The sequence below is a fragment of the Uranotaenia lowii genome, unplaced genomic scaffold, assembly GCF_029784155.1.
Source record: "Uranotaenia lowii strain MFRU-FL unplaced genomic scaffold, ASM2978415v1 HiC_scaffold_173, whole genome shotgun sequence".
Lineage (NCBI taxonomy): Eukaryota > Metazoa > Arthropoda > Insecta > Diptera > Culicidae > Uranotaenia > Uranotaenia lowii.
Genome location: NW_026597777.1, coordinates 16,355 through 37,838, shown reverse-complemented (window position 1 = coordinate 37,838; position 21,484 = coordinate 16,355). Strand labels below are relative to the sequence as shown.

Genomic DNA, 21,484 nt, shown 5'->3' with positions numbered 1-21,484 from the left:
TAGGAAATGGCTTAAAAATAACTTTAAAAATAGTTAGTTTCTTTTATTTTTTTAATTTTTTTTTTTAATTTATAGTCAGTTTCTATTTAATAACGAAAAATTCGAAATTGGTGGGCAGAAATGCGAGAACCATTCATTTGTAATCGAATATTTGTCGGTTTCCTCGAATGCATTTTTTTAATTGCTGATTTTCCAGCAATTGAGTTTGCTGATCTTTTCAGTAACCATTATTGCTGGGAATTTTGTTGGAAAATAAGCAACAGCAAGCTGCAGTCAATCAATATAAGTTTTGAACAAAAAATGAAAGTATTCAAGTAATGCGTAACCCATGCAGTTGAAATCCGAAGTTTTTCGCTGGGGATTGAACACCTCACCAACCTGCGAAGATGAAAAATTTATCAAACAACTCTCGGCCTAGGTCAGGCAAATAGAAATTTGCTGCAGCATTTTTTTACTTTCCGACAGAAAAATGAGCACTTCTTGAAAAGATTTTTAATCGATTATGATGAAAATTCGTGCCGGAACCAAACAAAATCAACAAAGCTATTGTTTCATAGATGAGGCATGCTCAGTTTGGTGAAACTTGTAAACTTATTTAATGCATGAATCTCTCAAATACCTAAAAAAAGTTTTAAGAATGATCATTCTAATGAAACAAAATTTGATACCTGCTCACTGGTCGGTGATTTAATCAGATCAATTTGACATTTGAGCGCTTTTTGTTTTGTTTTATTATTCTTGTTTTCCATCCCTGGAACTCGGCAATCGGCAACCCTAATTTCATTTGTTTGGTTCCGATACTTTGAAGATGTTTGATAGATAATCGGTTTCAACTGGTTTCTGTCAACTGATAGATGTTCAACGAGCCAATGTTTTGGTCGAAACAAGTCGGGTCGTTGTTCAATGGAGCGAGTTGAAACTAGTCGAAACCAATCCAGCTCGGCAGCAGGATTAGTTTCGACTTGGTAGAAATCGGTCGAAGTCAATTGGAAAGAGACAGGTGATCAACTGTCAATCCATTTCTACTTGTTTCGACCCGTTTCGACTAGAGTTGATTGAACAGACATGATGTCGCATGGTCAACATGAAATGACGTCAATGATTCGTCGTCGCTGATGTTGTCGAAAACTCCGGTTGGGGATTCAGCGACAATAAAACATGACTTTTAACGTTTTCGTTTTATTCTCCACAGGCACGGAGGCAGTATAGTAAACTTCATAAACAAACAAAATCACTGCCGCTGGGACGATGCATCGTTATAACACTTTTAAATTTAAGAAAAAGCAACCTCTCAAACGACCTGCATTTTTCGACCGGCTTTTTTGTACATTCTGAAAAATTTTGAGGTTATTTTTCCCAGCTCATCCGCGTGAAAAATTACAAAAACAACGTTCGTCTCTATCGTGTTACGGCCACGGGTACGGGAATCAATTTATTAATATCGTTCGGTTTTACAGTGAAGGTTTCTTCCAGTGTTTCAGATAATTGTCGCTTGAAAGGAACCGGTGTAGAGAAAAATTTTCTTGCTATGGATTTTTCGGAAAGAGTCGTGCAGAAGCAGGGAATGTAGCCAGAGCAGTGTGCACTTTTCATTCTCTTCAGGTTCATCGTTGGAGCAGGCAAGTCGCGTTTTTGCCACCGCGTTCAAAAATTTCTAAAACTGAACTTAGTTTTGTTGCACGATTTTCTAAACTGAAGTTTTCCTACGGTGAAATCAAGGAAATTCGTTAGTAATCGAAAAGTATAAAGTGTAAGCTTATAGCGTAAAATATATTTTACGGCATTCAAAGTTAGAAGAGTGAACGGCAGCCAGACAAAAAGTAAAATGGCCGAACAAGATCAAGAAATGAATGGTCAGCTAGAAAACGGAAACAGCCAAGATGTAGAAAATGGAGATTCGCAGAATGGAGCAGCTGCTCCGGTTCGCGACGACGACCGGTAAGTTAACATAATCTGGTCTAAAAACTTACTTTGACCTTTTGTCATACCAACAGTTTGAAAAAAAAAAAAGATTCCAAGGGCATACGCATTGTTCTGATCCGACTGCGGGTTAGAGAAAACGGTGCAATGGCCTCGAATTTTTCTTCATTTCTGGTTGCTTCGAATAATTATCTTGTATAAACGAATTTTCCGATAAGCTGAAGTTGGTTTTTTCCAATTTTAAGATGTCATTTCCATGTTAGCCGGTTTTCATGCGATCGCTGCTCGTATTAATAGATTCCTATTTTTCAACAAGCAAGCATACATATTGTAATTGTGCTTTATTGATTTAACGTCAGCCCATCGATATAAAATCACAGTTAGGGTCTAGGAAATATTGTAAAAAAGGTCTTTTTGGCTAAACAAAAATTATTTCATGTTACAAAAAAGGAAAGTTTTCGCTCAATAGCAAGCATTTTCAAAATGGCGGCCGGCGTTTTCTCATTTCCGTTCATTTTTTCCTTCGCTTTCTATGACGAAGTAGGTAATAATGAATTAGAGTTTCTTTGCACGTCGGCTTAGCGGCTTTTTTTTGTAGCACGTTCCCAATCTGCCGCATTTTTTTTTGTTGGCTGTCATCAATAATGGAATTCAAAATTTCAATACATTGTTAACAAAGATGTGTAAGTATACAGTTCCACTAAAATCCGTAGAACATGGGTGGTCAAGATTCCAGGGACGAGCTTTGTTTTCAAGTTCGTGGATTCGCCTGTGGTGTTCAATACAAAAAAAAAGGTTGGCATACTTTGGGGGTATTTAGGGAGTCGAAAAAAATAATGACCCGCGGGTCACAAGGGTTTTCACTATTTAAGACATGCAAACATTTTTTGGTTGGAAAACTACCCACAGGCGGATTCAAGATGCTCAAATTTCATAGAGAAATATTTTCTGTTGTATGTAGTTTCAAAATAAGCCGAATATGTTATTTTGTAATCTCACTTAACGTTTACTATCCTTGACCTTGTACAACAGTTCTATGTAACTTTGAGGCTACCGCAAATTCGAATAATAAACTTAAATAAGGCATTTTTTTTTTTAATTTTGTTCGCCTATGCTGTAGGTATTTCCAATTTTTCATTGAAAAGGCGTTATTAGTTTCTTATACTTGCCTTTTTAATCTGAACTCTTCAAAAGTTTGTTTAGCAAATTAACTTTTTACTTTTAAGTTCATGTAAAATAAAAGTTCATTTAACTGAAAAGAAAGTCCCTGAAGGAAAAGGAGAGTAAATTTTGTAGTTTCCTGGATTTGAATTTTACTGTTCTTTAATGTTGAAATTCTACTTAATTTGACTTTCGACTTTCAACAAGTGTAGTATGCTTATGCTTGTTCATGATTGGAAACTAATGTAAGCATTTCTTGTGAGTTTAACGAATGATTAAACCAGAAGCTTCGTTAAACTTCACCAGAACTGCTTGATAAAAATCTACTTTGCGCGTTTAATAGTTCTTCAAATTATCAGAAGTGTTGAAATTTCATCGATCGTAAGTGTTGCATTGAATTACGAATAGCTTGACTCAAAATCATGAAGGTAATTTGTTTGCGATTGGTCAATTTACTATCAAATACTGGTACAAATTTGTGAATTTTCTTACATTAGCTGCTTCAAATACGATGACAAAGCAAATTAGATGGCGAATCTGAGAAGGAACTAAAAACTGGAAAAGGTCAGCATCGGTGTTATCGATTTTCTTTCTTCAACCGCAGAAAAGCAAAAGAATAATTCAAAACAGAGCAACATATCATCAGATGAGCGCCTTCATTCCTATCCAGTAAATTGTAACGTAGTCGCAAAAGAAACAAACGCTCATAGAGTACTAAAGCTTCTAGTTTTCCTATAAACGGCATCTGTAATGAAAATTAATCGAAATGATAATAAACAAAAGAAGCCCTCGCCATCAAATGGGGAAGGCGCGCAGGACTCGTCGAACATATTGTCGAATCGTTGTTGCCAGTGATGATACGATTACTTAGCTTGATTCGTTTGTTTTAACGTTGGAAGCGGATGTAGCAGCTGGATTTTTCCTTGTTTGCAGTTTCTATTTTTAGTATTGAAAGGTTTTATTGTAATTAAAAACAGGTCAAGAATAAATGTCTACTAGGTACTTAATACCACGAAATGAAGGTTCCGTAATAAAACCATTTTGGAAGGTAAAACCAATCGGGATTATTATGCTACACAAATCAATTCATTCATTTTCACATTTTTCATTGACCTGTGTTTAAAACGGCATTCTGTAACTAAGACGTAAATTGTAAGCCAACAGTTCGAACATCCACAATTAGTTGTAACGTTACATTTAACTGATCACCACTGGCTATATCTCTCGAGAGCTTCCGATTACAGTAAAATTCTACATCCGATAAGATAATTTGTGATGAAAAATCGTCCTCATTGTTTTTGTGTTACTCGCATTAAATAGCAAAAATCGAACTAGACCCCCTTTACATATACGGGAACCAGAGTGAACGACTAACATTGTTCCTCTCCGGCAGGTTGTTGATGTGTGGTGAAGGGTGAGAAGAGACACACCAACATAAACTACACAATCGCAGGTTACAGAGGCCAGCACCGGTGATGAGTAAGAAAAAGAAGATGTCGGTGGAAGGATAAAGAGAGACACATTCGGAAGACACCGGAAAAGCAGATCGGAAGAACGAAGGAGATTCTTCTGCACCCAAGACGCTGTACATCCGATGGGCAAACTCGAATACATGGTATTTATCATACTATAAAAACCAAAAACAAATAGAAATCCATTTCGAGCCAATGCCATTGGGCCTCTCTAATCGAAACAATTTTCTTCAAAAACTAAACCACAATCGGAGAGTCTCCATCCGAGAGTCACATTTTGAGCATCGTTTCCCAATTAGAAAAAAGATTTTATTTTTTCCTAACACATATTTTTTTTTGTTTATTTCCGTTCCCATTTTTTTTGTTCAACTTGCATATCTAAAAAAATTGCAAAGCATCTCAGAACACAGTTAATGAGAAATAAGGTCGGAAGTGTAACTCGTGTTGATTTTCGTTGGTGGTCATGGAATTAGCGCTCTAGAACTAAAAGAAATAAAATTAAATTGTAATGAAAATGACCTATAGAAGCAAGTCAGTTGTAAAGTTATTTTCAAAATTTTATCTGATAATCGATATATTGTAAACAAATAAAGTACTTGAAGAAAGCAAATCTTTCGTATTGATACACTTGTTTTTATTCTAGCTTCGTTAAATTGTCGTTTTAATGATTAAATATTAATACATCTATTTTCACCATTCTAGTAAATAATTAATCGATTTCAACTTTTTTCTAGAGAATTTGAATAGTGCAGAGAACTAGCGAACGATCGATTCTAATTCGTAAAATTTTCGTCACTTTTTCCAGAAAATTATTCGTTGGTGGACTTAGTTGGGAAACATCAGACAGTAATATACATTTTTTCCTTTTTATATAACATTATGCTACAATTCTTCATTCCCATCTTTCTAAGTTCTCATATCCTTTCTGAATACCCTTCAGTATCCTATGTCAGTTCTACACGATCCGATCCTTTGAATTTGAATCCATCCCCATTATAAGGTTTTATTTCCTTTTTCCTCATATTTCTGTTAGTTTTCTGTTTTTATTAATATCGTTCAGTAATGAGAAAAATAATCACAGTTCTAATAAAAACATATTTCTATCTACCCATCGGATTCAACAGAGGAACTCAAAGAACACTTCGGTCAGTATGGTGAAATTGAGAGCATCAATGTTAAGACAGATCCCACCACCGGCCGATCACGTGGCTTTGCCTTCATTGTGTACAAGGCTGCTGATTCGATCGATAAGGTCGTTGCCGCTGGCGAGCACGTCATCAACAATAAAAAGGTAGATCCAAAGAAGGCCAAAGCACGACACGGCAAGATTTTCGTTGGCGGCTTGACTACCGAGATTAGCGACGACGAGATCAAAACCTTCTTTGGTCAGTTTGGCAATGTAAGTTTGATAATTCTGAACTTCAGTTAATGCTCATTTTCAAAAGACTTTTCCAATGATGAATCAACCTTTTCAGTTCTGCTTATGAGTCAAATGATTTAAACAACTTACCTAAGCACACTTTTCTGAGCAACTCAAACATTTGTTGATTCACTTGACCGATATACGAATAGAGTTCTAAAAGCTTTGTTTATCTTTCAGATTATTGAAGTCGAGATGCCTTTCGACAAAACAAAGAACCAGAGGAAAGGTTTCTGTTTCATTACGTTCGATTCCGAACAGGTGGTAAATGAACTGCTGAAGACCCCTAAACAAACCATCTCTGGTAAGGAGGTCGATGTCAAGAAAGCCACTCCAAAACCAGACAACATGCACATGGGCCCAATGATGGGTGGCCGCGGTGGAATGCGCGGTAACCCCCGTGGTGGCATGCGAGGTGGACGTGGTGGCCCAGGAGGACCAAAAGGTAAAATGTTGCTTTCTACTACTTGACATATAAGAATTCTAAGAAGCTCGTTCGGAAGTATCTTGGATCTATTAGCATTTTTGTGCTAAATTTTCGCTGGAGTGAAAATTATTAACCTTATTAATATGGTAGGCTGAACTCTTCCCATTAATTTTCGTGCTGCTTTAGAAACAAAATGAATCAATATAAAAATTTAATGATCATTTGTCAAGATAGGTAGTTTTGATCGAGTTATGATTTTTGATTGTGTTTTCCTTAAGTAACTGCTGGGCGTTTTGTCAGATGGATTTTCCATTATCATTCAAATAATCGAATCAATGTTAATGTCAAATTATTTTTCCCTTAAAAAAAACTTAATAATATTTATATTCTTCTCCTATTTCAACAGGTGGTTACGGACAGGGTTGGGGCGGCCCTGGAGGCTACGGAGGCGGTTACGGTGGCGGATATGGAGGTCAAGGCGGCGGCTACGGATACGGTGACTATTGTGGCGATTGGGGATGGGGCTACAACAGTTATGATTACTCCCATTACGGTAAATTCAACAACCATTCACAGAAACACCATTAGATAATGAGAGACCTAATCAGATTTTAATTGAGACCTATAATTTTTTTGGAGAATTTGATAATGAAATTTACATTTTCACCTCGAAAGTTCTTACCAACACACACATTTGACATTCGATTTGATTTTTTCTTTGACGCGATTATTACTTTTGATTGGATTTCACTGAAATGTAGAGAAATACTAATTAACCTTTATGCGCAAGTACAGTTCTACTTTTGATGACTAAATAATTTCTTGACTGAAGCAAAAATTATCGTTTAGTAAAAAAAAAACAGAAAAACTTGCTTCGAATCGTTTTTGTTTCCGAATTTTAAACGATAACTTACGGTCACGGTGAATTTTAAACTCTACAATTTGATGTTTTTTCGTTGCATTTTAATATGTGTGTGGGAACATTAACTTTCCGGTAAGAAGTAGATTCTTTTTTAATTCGAAGAAGTAATCGTTTATTCTTAATTACCTTTTGAAAAGTCAACAATATGTGCGCGTTTTTTATAAAGATTCCACAATATGCGTAAATTTACCGAACAGTCAAAATTCATTTTAACATTTGAGTCCAAAGGTAAAAGTCAAGCAAAGTAAAACATTTTCTCCGTTTCAAGATTGCTAAAATTCCGTCTTTGTAATCAGTAAATGTATTGCGCGCCTATAATTTTTTTCCAATCAAAAACCAAACTAACTTAGGCAAAGAATACTACCTCAAGTGCAAATATTTTTTCTCGTCGTTTTTTAATAAGCAAAACAGATAATACTAGGCACTGAAGCATTGTAACTCGAAAATCGATCTCCCGAACGGTTCACTTTTTGGTCAGTTGTTTATTTTCTTATATTAAGAATTGTTTTTGAAAGCAAAACAGTAAGAGTCGGATAGCGTGGTTAATGTAAATGGTTGTTGTTTTTTCTACCTTTTTCATGTATGCGTCAAAAGAGTATCCATGCGTTTATTTTCTTTTATCCATACAGTTTCAAGATTAAATTGCTTTGGGTATGTTATATTGTAAGTGTTCACTTCCGTTCTGCTCTCTTAGTGGGTTAGATACGAGAAGTTTTACCTTCTCTATAGTTTGAGTCGCTCTTGAAGGAGGAAGAAAAAATGAACTGATATCCAAATCTTGACTTACCAAGAAATCGTTTGGAATCTATTTTCGAATTCTGTGTGTTATTCGGTGCAGTTATTTATCTAAAATTGTTTAAACGATTTCAAATCCTTGTGGCGTCACCTGTTTTGCGATAAACCTGCTCCATTCCTAAGTGTTGACGTTCGCCAGGATAAGCAAAAATTGAGAGAGAACTGACTGTAAATATTGACTGTGATATGAAGACGAAAACGTTAAAATCAAATAGGAAAACTAGAGACCATCACGAGTAGGTCATTATTTTTCGAGACTTGCTCATGCAAAACAAGAGAAAAAGGATACGTTGTTAAATGTTTTTAAGGTTCCTTTAGCAATTGTAAGCCGTTGTATTTTTTCCTCTACTGCTCGGCTAAAATGTCCTTTTTGGATATTTCGGAAGAAAGAAGGGAGGGTTAACAAAATGCAACAAGTGAACACATGACTTTCTAGCTTGCCGCACCGACACACTTTTCAAGTGGCGGTTAGCATTGCGCATAATTTGAACGTATTTCGACTCACACATCTTGCTACCTATTTGAGATCAGTCTTTCTAAAGTCAGTAGAACGTTAAAATCAAATGTATTGAAACAACATTTCTTAGTTTGCTTTAAAAAAATGCCCAAAACGCACTCATGTTTCTCCGTTCAAACATCTGAACTAAGGTAGTTTGCAAAGCCAATGGAAGCGCAGAACTTCAAACAACAAAAAATTTGCCAATCAGATAACAAAATTTTGTTCTGCAATCACATTTTTAATTTCCTTCAAGCAGTATGTATTTTAATCAATTTTGAAATCTTAAATTAAACTAGTACATTTGAAATGCAATTTAAAATGTTTCCACGTTTATGACGTAAAAGTAAAATGTTTCGATTAGGTTCTTTTTCCCTTTTTGTAATGCCCTATCTTCCCTCTCTTGTTTGTTGCCACCACCACCGATTGTTTTTGTTTAGTTAAGCGTTTATTTTCTGTCAACTGATAATTGGTCCCATGGATGTTTTGTTTCTTGCACCGGGAATTGATTAAATTTGTTTCATTAAATTACTTCAATTCATGCGGATACAATTTCTCTATCAAATTTATAGTTTTATCACTCTCTCTCTCTTTCTCTTGGTTGATTCGTAAACGTAATAATTAACTTTAATGTTCGAAATGCAGAAGTTTCTCTCTTTGTTCAGTAGTCGTGCTTAAAAAAAGATCTTATATTTGATTATAAAAAATATTATAAAAATTATAACTCTTAGAATAGTAAGTTTTTTCCCAATTCAAAAATTTCAAACATATAAAACATAAATAATCCATACCCATACCAGTAGACGAATAGAAAACGTAAGTTTCACTTATTTAGAAAAACTTTCTTTGGTTATGGTTTCATCTTCTATTTGATTATTAGTGTAAGTCGATTATGGAGTTACGATCGTATGTGAATGCAATCAATTTCAATCAAAATGTTATACTTAAATTAACAACGTAAATTTTCTTTTTGTTTTTGCAGTAGATTTCCATTCATTTTTAATATAGAATATCAGTTTTGGGTTTTCTCAACCATCGTCGCAGATAAGAGTATGAGAGAGAAGTGTATTTATCGTTTTGAACGACGAACTTAGCTAAAATCAACAAATATGAAATCCAGTAAAATCTTGGGTGGAAAAAGAGTGGAAAACAGAGAAGTGGAATATGCGGCAATAAGAGCAGATGCCTTATGCAATCAATCGTAAATATCCCGTTTGATGGGAAATCTTGGTAAAAAAAATGTACAACAAATCGCCAGATATCACAACTGAAACAAATTCGTTGAGAATAAACTTACACAAAAAAAGAGCATGAGTGGGAATTGTAATACCCCAGTAGTTGTTGTCGATGTAATCAATCAATCAAGTTGACACATGTATAAAAATCTAGAAAAAAGCTAAATTTTACAAATCATGAGCCGACTAAACATAAAATAAAAGGGTCCTTCCAAAATGTGGATGGACCTGTTCGATGTTCACAAGTTGTGTAAAGTGTGCGAAATGTCAAGAAAGTGAAGTGAAGAAAAAACACCGCATGTAAACACCGAAAACAGAGAGAGAACAAATAAAACTGAGCAGAAGAGAAAATCTGTGAAATGAAATCAAACACCGTGTTCTTGTTTTGTTGTACATATTGCTAGCAGCTGTCGCCGTCGCAGAGAAACGAAAAGAAAGTTCAAAACCTGTGTGCCGGAATATTCCACCGTACTCTGTTTTCCACTCTTAATCTACTGATGGGCCAAATTTTAATATGTTAAACTTCTAAAAACTATTTTCAATCGTAAGTAAAAATAGATCAACAAACAGGAGAAGAAGAGGGAAGGGATACATTGAAAGTACAGGATACATTTTTTTAACTTTTTACCAGCAAAAAACTTAGAAACTGTTTGAAAATTCTGGATGACATTTTTTTTTGACCATTGAAGGACGATTTGTTATCTTGAACCGTTAATTGGTTCGATTTGAAAAACATGACGTAGAAGCTTTGTAGCATGGTAAAGCTTGGTTTGTTTTATTGATTCTATAGAGGCATTAAATTTACAATTCATTTGCCTCTTGGTAAAAGCTCTTGAATAATGTATTGAAATAATTGAACTTTTATCAGAACCAACTTAAAAGTTTTAAATTCAGTTTGTTGATTTGCGAGATAACTACAATTATTCTTGAAAACGGGTCAATAGAGTAAAATCTGTTTTTTTTTATCGATAAAAAGCCGTACTCCTCTGTTTATAAAATTTTACGATGTTCATAACAAAAAATTTAAAAAAAAAATCGACAATCTTTTGAATTATGTTTTTCATCTTTAACAAAGCTACAATTAGGCCGGAATAAATTTGAAATCCTTTTTTGCCACTTCAAGTTGAAGCATCAAGAAAGGAGAGGGATAATAAAAAAAAAATAATCCAAATTTTCAACATTTGAACAAATTGAACAAAAGCTTGCATGCAATATACTTCTGTACAAAAATTTATTAAATGTTTCAATGAAATTTCTTAAACATTATTATTTTTCCCCCTTTTGGATATTTTTGAAAAATCAAGGGGAGGGGGGGGGGGGGGGGAGGAGTAACAAATGAAGAATTTGATGTTTTTTCCGGCCTTGAGTCCTTCAAACAAAGTCGACAGACAATTTCCAATCAATTAACTTTTTTTTCGGTATCTCAAAACCTCCCTTACATCCTTCCTCATTGAACGAATAATCGATGGTTTCTTTCGTTTAACGAAATATGATTCAGACCTACTAGAAAGATAACAATCTCGTATCCCAAATCGTTTTTTTTCTCTCCGTTTGGTTTCCGTTCCACCAGACGACTACTACGGCGGCTATAACGATGGCTACGGGATGAACAGCGGTGGTCGGCCTGGTGGCCCACGAGGGGGAAAAGGTACTCTAGATTTCATGATAATGCCATGCAAATGTGCAAGAAAAGCGTAGTTTTTGTGGTTTTTTCTTATTTGTTTTGCGCTTTAGTTGTCCCGATCTCCTTACAGTCCTGTTAAACTAAGTATAATGCTTTTTTCTGACCTAAAGTAAAATGAGCTGAATGGCTGAAGAGGTGGGATTAACTCTTCGAGGTAAACTTGCCAATAGCGCACGGACCTTAGTTGTGCAATCACAGTCTTCGATTTAATAGGACGTTCCCTATTATTTCCTGTCCAAAACCCCAAATTACATATTCATTATTAACCCTCGATTCGTACATGCATAATCGAACGCATGAAAAAAGAGTTCACTAATGCACTGTTGTTTGATTTCGTATTTTGACATGTTAACATTTTGAAACTGTTTCATATTTATAGGATTAAGGGCACCCATGTCCTTGCGCTCGTTATGCAACATTTGGTTCAAAAGTAGCCTCAAAATTAAATCAGTGCTTTGACAGTAAGCTGTTCAAAAATAAATCTAAAAATGGGTGCTTTTAATCTGGCGCTTGAAGCGCTTAACAAATTTTAATAATATTAGCATAGCTGGTTTTCGTATTATTATTTTTTTTATTAAACTGGGAGGTGCCAATAACTAGTAAATGCTTAATGAATTTTCTTTTATTTATTCTGACTCGAAAACAGGATCCGGTGGAGGCTTCCAAGGCAAGCAGCGAGGAGGCGGTGGTGGAAACCGACAGCCACGTCACACACCATACTAGACTTCCCGTTCTCTAGTAATTACCTACTATAATGAAAGGTCATCCCCCTCCCCCGTATATACATGTAAAAGAGGAAAACATACCCAAGAAAAATCTTCACAAACCTACCTACCTACTACCTTCATACATTGTTCGCTCCAAATTCTATTAATTTACTTTTTAGAATTAATAGATATAGTCAGCAACGGAAACCACAAGACAACATGATTTAAAAATATATTGAAATTAGGGAGGATATCATCTAAACAGAAAAGACATGGTCAATCCTCCCCGTGGAATAAAACCATACTTAATGTGAAAGCGAGAGATTAGGCGAGTCTAAGAATGTTTGATTTGATGAATGAAAGGACAAAAAAAAAGCTCTATAAAAGTGGGCTACCAATAATGACTATGTGAATTGCTTCTTCCATTGAGCGGTTATTCCATGCGCTGAAAGGTCCCATCGTAATTGGCTGGGATTGGTTTCAGGTAGAAAGAAATTTGAAAGCGAAAAAATTCACAAATAACATTAGCGGCTGTATCTCAGTGAAAGACACGCACATACCAGAGGCCGCTGGACCGTTCACATGTGCGAAGAGTACTACTAGAAGGAAATTGAACTTAACACAAATACGATGAGAGAGGGCATTCCAAGAGTTTTCTTTTGTTGTTGATCAACGATACTTAAAAAGTCGCTCGATTGGTATTTTACTACAACTTCCTATCTATTATTCAAATATGGAGTTTTTTTTAAGAAGCATTTGCAAATAGCAGTGTATAAGTCACAACAAAACAACTCATAGGCACACACATTCACACATTTTAAGTTAAGTTTGATCTGTTGAACAAAGAAAGTTTTGAATAAAAAAAACTAGAAACCATCGACAAACGACTGTTCCACTTCATCCACTCTTGATTGAGTGTTATTGCAAAACGGTTCTCAAGTAATGGAGCCAACCTGTATTCTGTAATGCATATAATAGAACAAGGATAAAACAATGGAATCTTATTGGAATGCAGTATTAGTAATTGCCGTACCTTCTCATGTCCGATTTGATGAAACGAAACTAATAAAGTGCATTTTAATCAACATTATTGTCTTTCATACATATTGATATCACTTTCTTCACTCCGGATTTTCTTTGGATTTTGTTGTTGAGAAATACCTAAGTTTAATAGCGTAGAAGCAGTAGATTGGATTTTTTTTTATCAGTATTAAATTTCCCGATTCCGAAAGATGGTGTTCAATTACAGATTTCTGATTTAAGATTGCTCTAATCTAGGCTTGCTAGGTACAGATCCCGTTCGATTTTGGCAACATCCGAGCAAAAACCGTTCGTTTTTGGCAACATCCAAAAAATACGGTTTTTGTCAATTTTTTTATTTTCATTTCAAATTAATCAAAATTCATGTAAAACGTAATATTAACTGAAAATTTTCAATTCGGCTTAATTATAATAGTTTTGAACAGTTAAAACATGAATTTTTCCATTTTTACTGCTTAAAACTAATATAATTGAGCCAAATTAAAAAATGTTATGCTAATATAAGGTTTAACATCAATTTAGACTGATTTGAAATCAAAATCAAAAATAAAAAAGTGTCAAAAAACCGTTCGATTTTGGCAGCATTCGATTTTGGAAACATAAAATTTACGGGCGTGTTGCCAAAAACGAGCGGGGTCTGTACTTGTTAACACTAAAACCGTCCACTCTGGTCACTGGTTGTACAAGAAGTGAAACATGAGACCGAATAAACATACAGGAATGGTAAATGAACTATGTTGCCATCATAGAATGAATTCTCTAAGATTACTATGATTCGTACCTTAATACAAAACTTAACATACTCCCCCGCCCGAATAGACGTTTAAGACAAAAAAGATTTCTATCTCGTTTTCTTCGATTCGAAGATCAAGAAACAATTGTATGAAGTCGCGTAAATCTGCTATATCTGATGTTTGTGATGAAGAATAGAATATAAGCGTCTTTCGACTTGTTGATGACGTTAACTGCCTTCACTGCAGTGGATATATATTCAAATTTTCACTAAAGATTCAGCGCCTATTGGATCTGATATTCCACTCTTGTGCGAATATAATCTTATTGGAATCACTTTTAATGTATTACCTACTTCAACGGTAATGCTTTTTTCAATTTTTTATTCTATTTACACATCTTTCGTTTTATAACGCGTGAAGTTGAAAGCTGCATCACAGTTCTTATTATATCTAACTGAGATAGCGAAAGTCGTCCGGCTTTTCACAATTCGAGGTGGTTCGTTCACAATCTTTGAGCATTGATGCGTTGAAAATGTCAAGTTTACAAACACCAATTTATGTAGTTCCACATTCTATACATAAACTCCAAGACTCATAATATCTATCATGTTTTTAAATTTTGAATATTGGCGAAGCAGCTTAAGTATCATTTTTATTCTTCTGCAGGCTTCTGTAATTCATAATATCATGTGTAGAAAAGTTCGCAAATTTACATGAAGATTAAATATGTGGTTGTTGCGAATTTCTGTGAATGAGAAATGTGTCCTCAGATAGAGTTAACAGAGGTTACTGATCAAATGAAACATTCGCTATTGAACTTGTCCTCCTACCTAAGTAGATGTTCTTCCTCGGTGATTGAGGAGAAATTTAATATAGGCAATAAAACTCCTCGTTCAAAAAGATTTGATTGTTGTGCTAACGTTCACTATAATATTCACAATGTTTCAATAGTTTGGTTTTAATAAATATTCCCTCTTTGAACACAAATAGAATTTGTTTCTTTAGATCCTAAATCGGCTAAGACGGTTCATGTCTCTTAGATCGGTAATTTTCCAAACTACTCGTAGACAATACATATTTATTTCTCAAGTTTACTTACACTGGAAGTTGTTTTTCTTACAACACAACAACAATATATCCTTCTTGCTTGATCAGGGATGAAAAACACAAGAGTGTAAAAATCTCAGACAAACAAACCAACAAACATTTTAAGTTTTCACTATGGTCAGAGGATCTTATTGGGGTTTGATGAATCTCGACAATATTAATCACCTTAACTTGAAGTCCATGTACTATTTATTATTATGTAATTTGCTGACTATTGCAAATGTGTAAAGTTCCTCACAAAAAGGATACATTTTTTCGCGGTTAAAACTGTAATGATGGTAAAAATGAAATAAATTTCCTGTCCTTCACAAGAGAAATTGTCTTTTCGTTCATCCGTAATGGTCCGCCCATTACCGTGAGTTCGATCCAAGAGTAAACATCGAACACAGTTATACCGAATCAATTTTTCCAAAACTGTCCGCCAACTGCAACGTTGATATAAAGTGGCGAATACCGAAAAGATGGTAAAGCGACTATAATCGAAACAAACAAACATAAGATGCTAAGAACGCTTCGAGGCTAACGCTTCGAACGCTAATTTACCAGATCATTCTGACTTCAATGACCAAGGTTTTGGTTTGTTAGGCCTAGTCACATATCCTAGAGATGTTGTGAAATATAGCTAATTTTGTGTTCTTTCGAGAAAAATCGCAATTCATTGATTACCTACATTAGTTTCAGGCTAACACGCTGCAAACTGCATTCTTCCCTTGGAAAGTAATGCTATTGAAGTTCCAAGTTTCGACGGCCGTGGCAGCAATTATAAATGTCAATAAAGCTCATCACAAAAATATCTTGTTGAAATACGTGATTCGAAGACAGAATCATTGACAACTTATCGTAAAAATTTGCTTCTTCATTCAACGTTCTTTGACATTATATGGAGGAACTTGACTAATTTCGTCGAATAATAATTTCAATGGCGATGCTGGAAAAAAGACGACATTTTGAACATTGCAAACCTCATCGGTTTTTTTGCAACTCTAACGAACCACTTTTTGTGTTTCATGCAGTGATTACTCAACATTGGAGAAGCTTTCTTCGCTATCATTCTAGTCCGTTGAGTTTTTTTTTTTTTATGAAGATGATATTTTAATGTCGGGTAAATATAATTGCCACCTGAGACGGGGAGCACCAAGTAGGTAGTGATGAAAAGAGCTGACCCAATGGATCATGTTGATTGACTAAACAACATGTTTCTTCTGGAAACGATATGGCCCCAAAACATGAAAATTATCTTTCTTTACCGTGGGCTTTCAAATCCAACTTGATTTTCATACCTAAAGAAATATCCCTGTCGTACAGAAAAAACTACAGTTGTATTTCGACACACCATGATTTCATATGCGTTTTCTTACACAGCCACCTTTTCAAACTATCCAACGGTTTGTGCATGTCTGTCGCTAGGCGGTTGCTAGGCGAGGAAAAAGCTTGCTTTGATTTATTTATTAACGTTTTCGAGAAAAAATTCATTTTGAATGAATTCCATTGTGCGTCTTTTCTTACATCTCGCTCTAGCATGATGGTTGCATTATTTTCAAGCACGACTACGCCGCCAACTATTTCAACATAGGAATTGGTCTATGATTTCATCATTACTCCAGTCGAAAATGAAATTTTTGCGTCTGCCAGCTGGTTAAGGGATCACTGATTAGCAAATCCAGGAGCACGCTGTGGCTCGATGTTAGGACAACACTTCTGAATTACCTTTCTAAAAGGAGACCGGTCATTAAACTATCTGCAAACTTCCACCGCCAACGAAATATTGTAATTCGAAATCACTTCTTAGAACAGCTTGTGGCTCAATTTCGAATACCTGTGTGGGTAAGCTTGATATTAAATATTCAACATAGTAAAAATTTGACCTACCGAATGGTCATCCATCACTGTAGATTGTTGGGTTTTAGGTGACGGATATTCTACAAGCCAGGAAAACAATGAAAATTTATTCCAGTTTGAATCAAAAACACACATCATCACCATTTTGGAAAGCATGTTCGAACAGCCCAAATCATTTCGTTCAAGCAAAGCCGATCACAAATCGGCGTTCGGGAAAATGTATATGTTTGAAAATATTGACCCAATATCAAAATTTTCAAAATGCATTTTTGAAATCGATCCAATATAAATTTTTTTGACCCAATGTCGAATAAGTTCGTTTTACATTTCGACCCAATATCAAAATGTTTCTTTATCACATTCAGAACTTTGACCCAATATCAAAGTTTTCGACCCAATGTCGAATAAGTTTTAGTATTTCAAAACTTTGACCCAATATCAAAGTTTATTCGACCCAATATCGAATAGTTCCTATTATTCAAACTTCGACCCAATATCGAAGTCTACCATCTTGATCAGCCCAATGCCAATGTTTGTTCGCTTCCAAAATAAGAATTTTCAACTTGAACCGACCCAATGTCGAGTTCTTTGCGGTTTTTTTTATACTTTGACCCAATATCAGGTTAACAGCACCATTGACCCAATATCAATATCCAGTTCAATTTCCATTATCGACCTAAAAGCTATTGGAAGGAAAAATCAAAAATTAAAAATTTACCGATAAATCGTATCCGATTCGATGGACCACTCTTTATGTTAACACTAAAACCGTCCACTCTGGTCACTGGTTGTACAAGAAGTGAAACATGAGACCGAATAAACATACAGGAATGGTAAATGAACTATGTTGCCATCATAGAATGAATTCTCTAAGATTACTATGATTCGTACCTTAATACAAAACTTAACAGTACTTTCAGAAAAAAAGCGGGACATTTCATGACATAAAAGCGGGGCACACCCGAAAAAAGCGAGACCTTTAAGAAAATCTTCTAGAAACAGCTTAATTGTATAGCCAAACTTATACGTATACCGTCAGCCAAAGTTATTCATAGAAAAAACACTAAGGGTTTTTTTTTTAACAAGGATTGATTTTTGATTAAGAGGTTTTGTTAAATGTTCACTCTTGTCCACGGAGGGGGTCAAAAATTTCACTTTTATGTCCACGTGATATCTGAACTACCCCTCACATGGTTTCTGTCATATTCCTAAAACAACATGTTCGGAAACGTTCTCCAATAACGTTATTATATATTTTCAAAAAATAAAACGTTTCATTCCCAGACTTACGCGATTGTGTTCAATATTTAAATAAACCTATACAGTTTCATAATAATATAGATAAAAAGTCAAATTATTTAATGATTGCGTCCTGGGAATAAACTGGGAAACCAGTAAGATTTTTCTTCACCTTGAGTATCGATCCAGGCTAGGCCATCCGAAAGAATCTTCTCTATGGCTTGCGTAGCTCGAATATCTGTCCAGCTGAAAAAAAGGAAAAAATGTTACAGAAGAATCGTAGATAATGTTGTTTTAAGTTCATTGCGCACCCAAGCTTATCCACCAACATCGATAGCGTAACGAAACCTTCGCCTTGGGACGCTGCCACGCTCAGTACCGAAGTCTCCTGTAGGTTCAGCTCTCCGGGTATCGACTGTACCATGTATCGACCCTCGCCCACCGGATAGACCGTGAATCCGTTGCCGAAAATCTTCAACTTTTTAGTTGCCATCAGGATGTCATCGTTGGTTATCTCCTGATGAACTTGTTTGCGTCCGCGTGCCGCCACCAGTCTGCTTCTCAGCTCGTTCAGTTCCATCAGGCCACCCGTGCTGTGGTTAGCGGCCAGGCAAACTTCCACCACCTGAACGCCCAGCTCGTAGTAAAAATCTCCCATGCCCAGTACGCTCCAGAAACCCTTACCGGATGCCAATGGATCGACGCCGATGGCAGCGCACATCTCCTGGAACTGGCGCCGGAATTGGGCATTCTTGCGAATTTCGTTTTTGTGTTTTGATGCAAACTCCTCGAGATGCTCCTTCAGCACCTCCATCTGTTTTACCATTTGCTCGAACTGGGAATCTTGCAGCTCGGTGCCCTTGTCTCGGTACTTTTCGGCTTCAAGTTTCTGCTTCTGAATAGCGCCAACCCCCGCTCGGCGGCGCATGATTTTAGCTGTATTTTACGGTTTTACGCTATGTAAGTTATATGCAATAAATTATTCCTCCAAAAATTCGATTCAACGCCCAAAAAAAACAATAACAATAATTTTTATGTTGACGTTTCAAGATGATACAAGCGCAAGGTGAACATAACAACACATGCTTATTCCATTCTATACAAATCGCGCATTGAAATGTCTCAGATAACAGATGGAGTGGATGAAGAACATTTAAGAAAATGAGAACCCGAATACGAAAATATTGTAACAGAACAGTTCCTGTAGTAGTTATAAAACGATTTGAAACAGTGTAAAAAAACGTTTAGAAAATTATATCTGAAATTATAAAAAAACATTGCACTTATCTTAAGTTGACTTAAGTTGAACGGCCCCATTTTTTATTTTTCAAATTTCAGATTATAAGTAGATTGCAGATTTTGATTTAAGATTTCAAATTTTAGATCGCAGATTTCAGATTTTTCGATCATACATCAACATTTTTTGGTAGGGGAGAGTGGGGTAACGTGGGCCATGGGGAAACGTGGGCCACTCTAAATATCTCAGCTGTGTGTCGAGATAAAAATCCCATGTGTCATCGTTGTCGCTTTGCGTAAGCATGTTTTTCTATATGTTGTTGACTTTTATACGCATCATATGTTTCTTTTATTTAACAAGCCTACAAAAATGTACTTACATAATTAAACAAGAACCCGCAAAATTGCATACGTAGGAGACCTAATAAGTACATAAAAAAGTATGCTCATACGCTTATGATCTTAGTTTTGTCATGTTCTTTCACGTGGAAAAGAAATTTTTGATGAAACATCAATAAGTCACACAAACGCAATGATTGCTTGTGGGGAACCGTGGGCCACATTTTGTGGGGTATCCTGGCCCACCTATAGTTTGGTGTTTCTCATATGCATTCAATACTATTTTATTACCCAGGGGTGGAAAACAGAAGAAAAAACCAAAAAAAAAAGCGCTCAAATGTCAAATTGATCTGATTAAATCACCAACCAGTGAGCAGGCATCAAATTTTGTTTCATTAGAATAATGATTCTTAAAACTTTTTTTAAGTCGTTGAGAGAGTTATGCATTGGATGGGGTGACATGGGAGTTTTGGTCGCTGTCCTGGAATTACCCGATTTTTTTTCTTTTTTTAAAAGATGTTACATTTTTTCTTAGTTTCGCTGTATCTCATTCTTATTTGAATCGATTTTCAAAATTCAAATTCTAGTTTTCTAGATTAAAGGCTGTTTTGATGCGCGCATTTCTCATTTTGTTATCGTGATTTCTTAAAAATTTCAATCACTTTTTATACACCCAATGATAGATTCAAATCTCTACAATCGATTGATATATTTTTTATGGAGATTTTCAAAAATTTGTAGCAACGTTTTCCGAATTTACTATAAAATGTCGGAATTCGACCAAATTTTCAAACATTTTGTAGCAAGCAAGTCAGCAGCTTCACGCACCGAACGGCGTGGGAAGGTTAGATTGGGATTGGATGATATTCACGAAAACTGCGGTTTAGGGATTCAGCGACAATATATTACATCAGTCCAACTGAATACAATTGGGAACCGTTGACTTCGCTTAATGGAACCATTTTTAAGGTTTTCAGCTTAAAATCGGAATCGCATGTTTTCAATTGTATCAGTTAAGATCGACCAGGAAATTCACTGACTGTCTGTTTTAACCCTCATGTAGTGAATTTCATTACAATTTTTAATGAAACTTGAACAAGCTCTAAACAACCGTTCAAGCCAAAAGTCGTTACTAGAATCACGAAGTATTTCAAGAAAGCTTTCTCTCTCGCATCAGTGAGCGTAGAGATTTTTCCGCTCATTCGTTAAATCCAAATCTTGTATATAATTATCTTGGATCAAAATAGGTCTGTTCAAATACTTAAGAGCTTGGAATCGAAATAGGTTTGTTCTTATCTTGTCATTGTATTATTCCCTACAATACCCTTCTCCTGTACTCTCTTCCTTAGAGGCTATACTGCTCTCTTAAAAATAAAAAATAATACAAATGTGTTCCGTTTGTGTATACATGATTTCAATAATTTAATGATTGGCTGTTACATACTTAAGTTCTAATAGTACACTCGAAAAAACATTTTGATTCGTATCGTAGATAGATTAAAAAAAATTCACGATTTGAGAATTTTCGAGAAAATGAAAACTGTCAGCGTTGTTTGTGTTTTCCAGATATTCCGAACCAATTTGCATTACCATTTCGAGATTCAGACATATTCAATGCTCAATTAGTGCTTATTTTTAGAAAGCGTAGAAATTGAAGTAATAAATAATGTTTCGTTAGATATTTCCAAATATTTCAGTATCAAACCGTCT

The 21,484-nt window shown here is 35.3% G+C and overlaps 2 protein-coding genes across 6 annotated transcripts; one reads left to right on the top strand and one right to left on the bottom strand.

The window, feature by feature from the left end:
* Positions 1-1,581: 1,581 nt before the first annotated feature.
* LOC129759508 (RNA-binding protein squid-like) lies at positions 1,582-13,324 on the top strand. 5 transcript variants are annotated; one of them, XM_055756976.1, is made up of 7 exons: positions 1,582-1,938; positions 5,359-5,399; positions 5,678-5,952; positions 6,154-6,418; positions 6,807-6,896; positions 11,419-11,496; positions 12,179-13,324. In XM_055756976.1, exons 1-7 carry the CDS (start codon positions 1,826-1,828, stop codon positions 12,253-12,255), a joined length of 939 nt encoding a protein of 312 aa, XP_055612951.1. In that variant the 5' UTR covers positions 1,582-1,825; the 3' UTR covers positions 12,256-13,324. The 5 variants fall into 5 exon arrangements, with proteins under 5 accessions (XP_055612951.1, XP_055612950.1, XP_055612953.1 ...); XM_055756975.1 differs by having other exon boundaries at positions 6,807-6,953; XM_055756978.1 differs by lacking the exon at positions 11,419-11,496 and having other exon boundaries at positions 1,583-1,938.
* On the bottom strand, positions 12,735-19,218 carry LOC129759510 (vacuolar-sorting protein SNF8). The gene is made up of 2 exons (XM_055756980.1): positions 18,511-19,218; positions 12,735-18,445 (listed from the first exon to the last, which is right to left on the bottom strand). The coding sequence occupies exons 1-2, from the start codon at positions 19,125-19,127 to the stop codon at positions 18,319-18,321; spliced, it is 744 nt and encodes a 247-aa protein (XP_055612955.1). The 5' UTR covers positions 19,128-19,218; the 3' UTR covers positions 12,735-18,318.
* Positions 19,219-21,484: the final 2,266 nt, after the last annotated feature.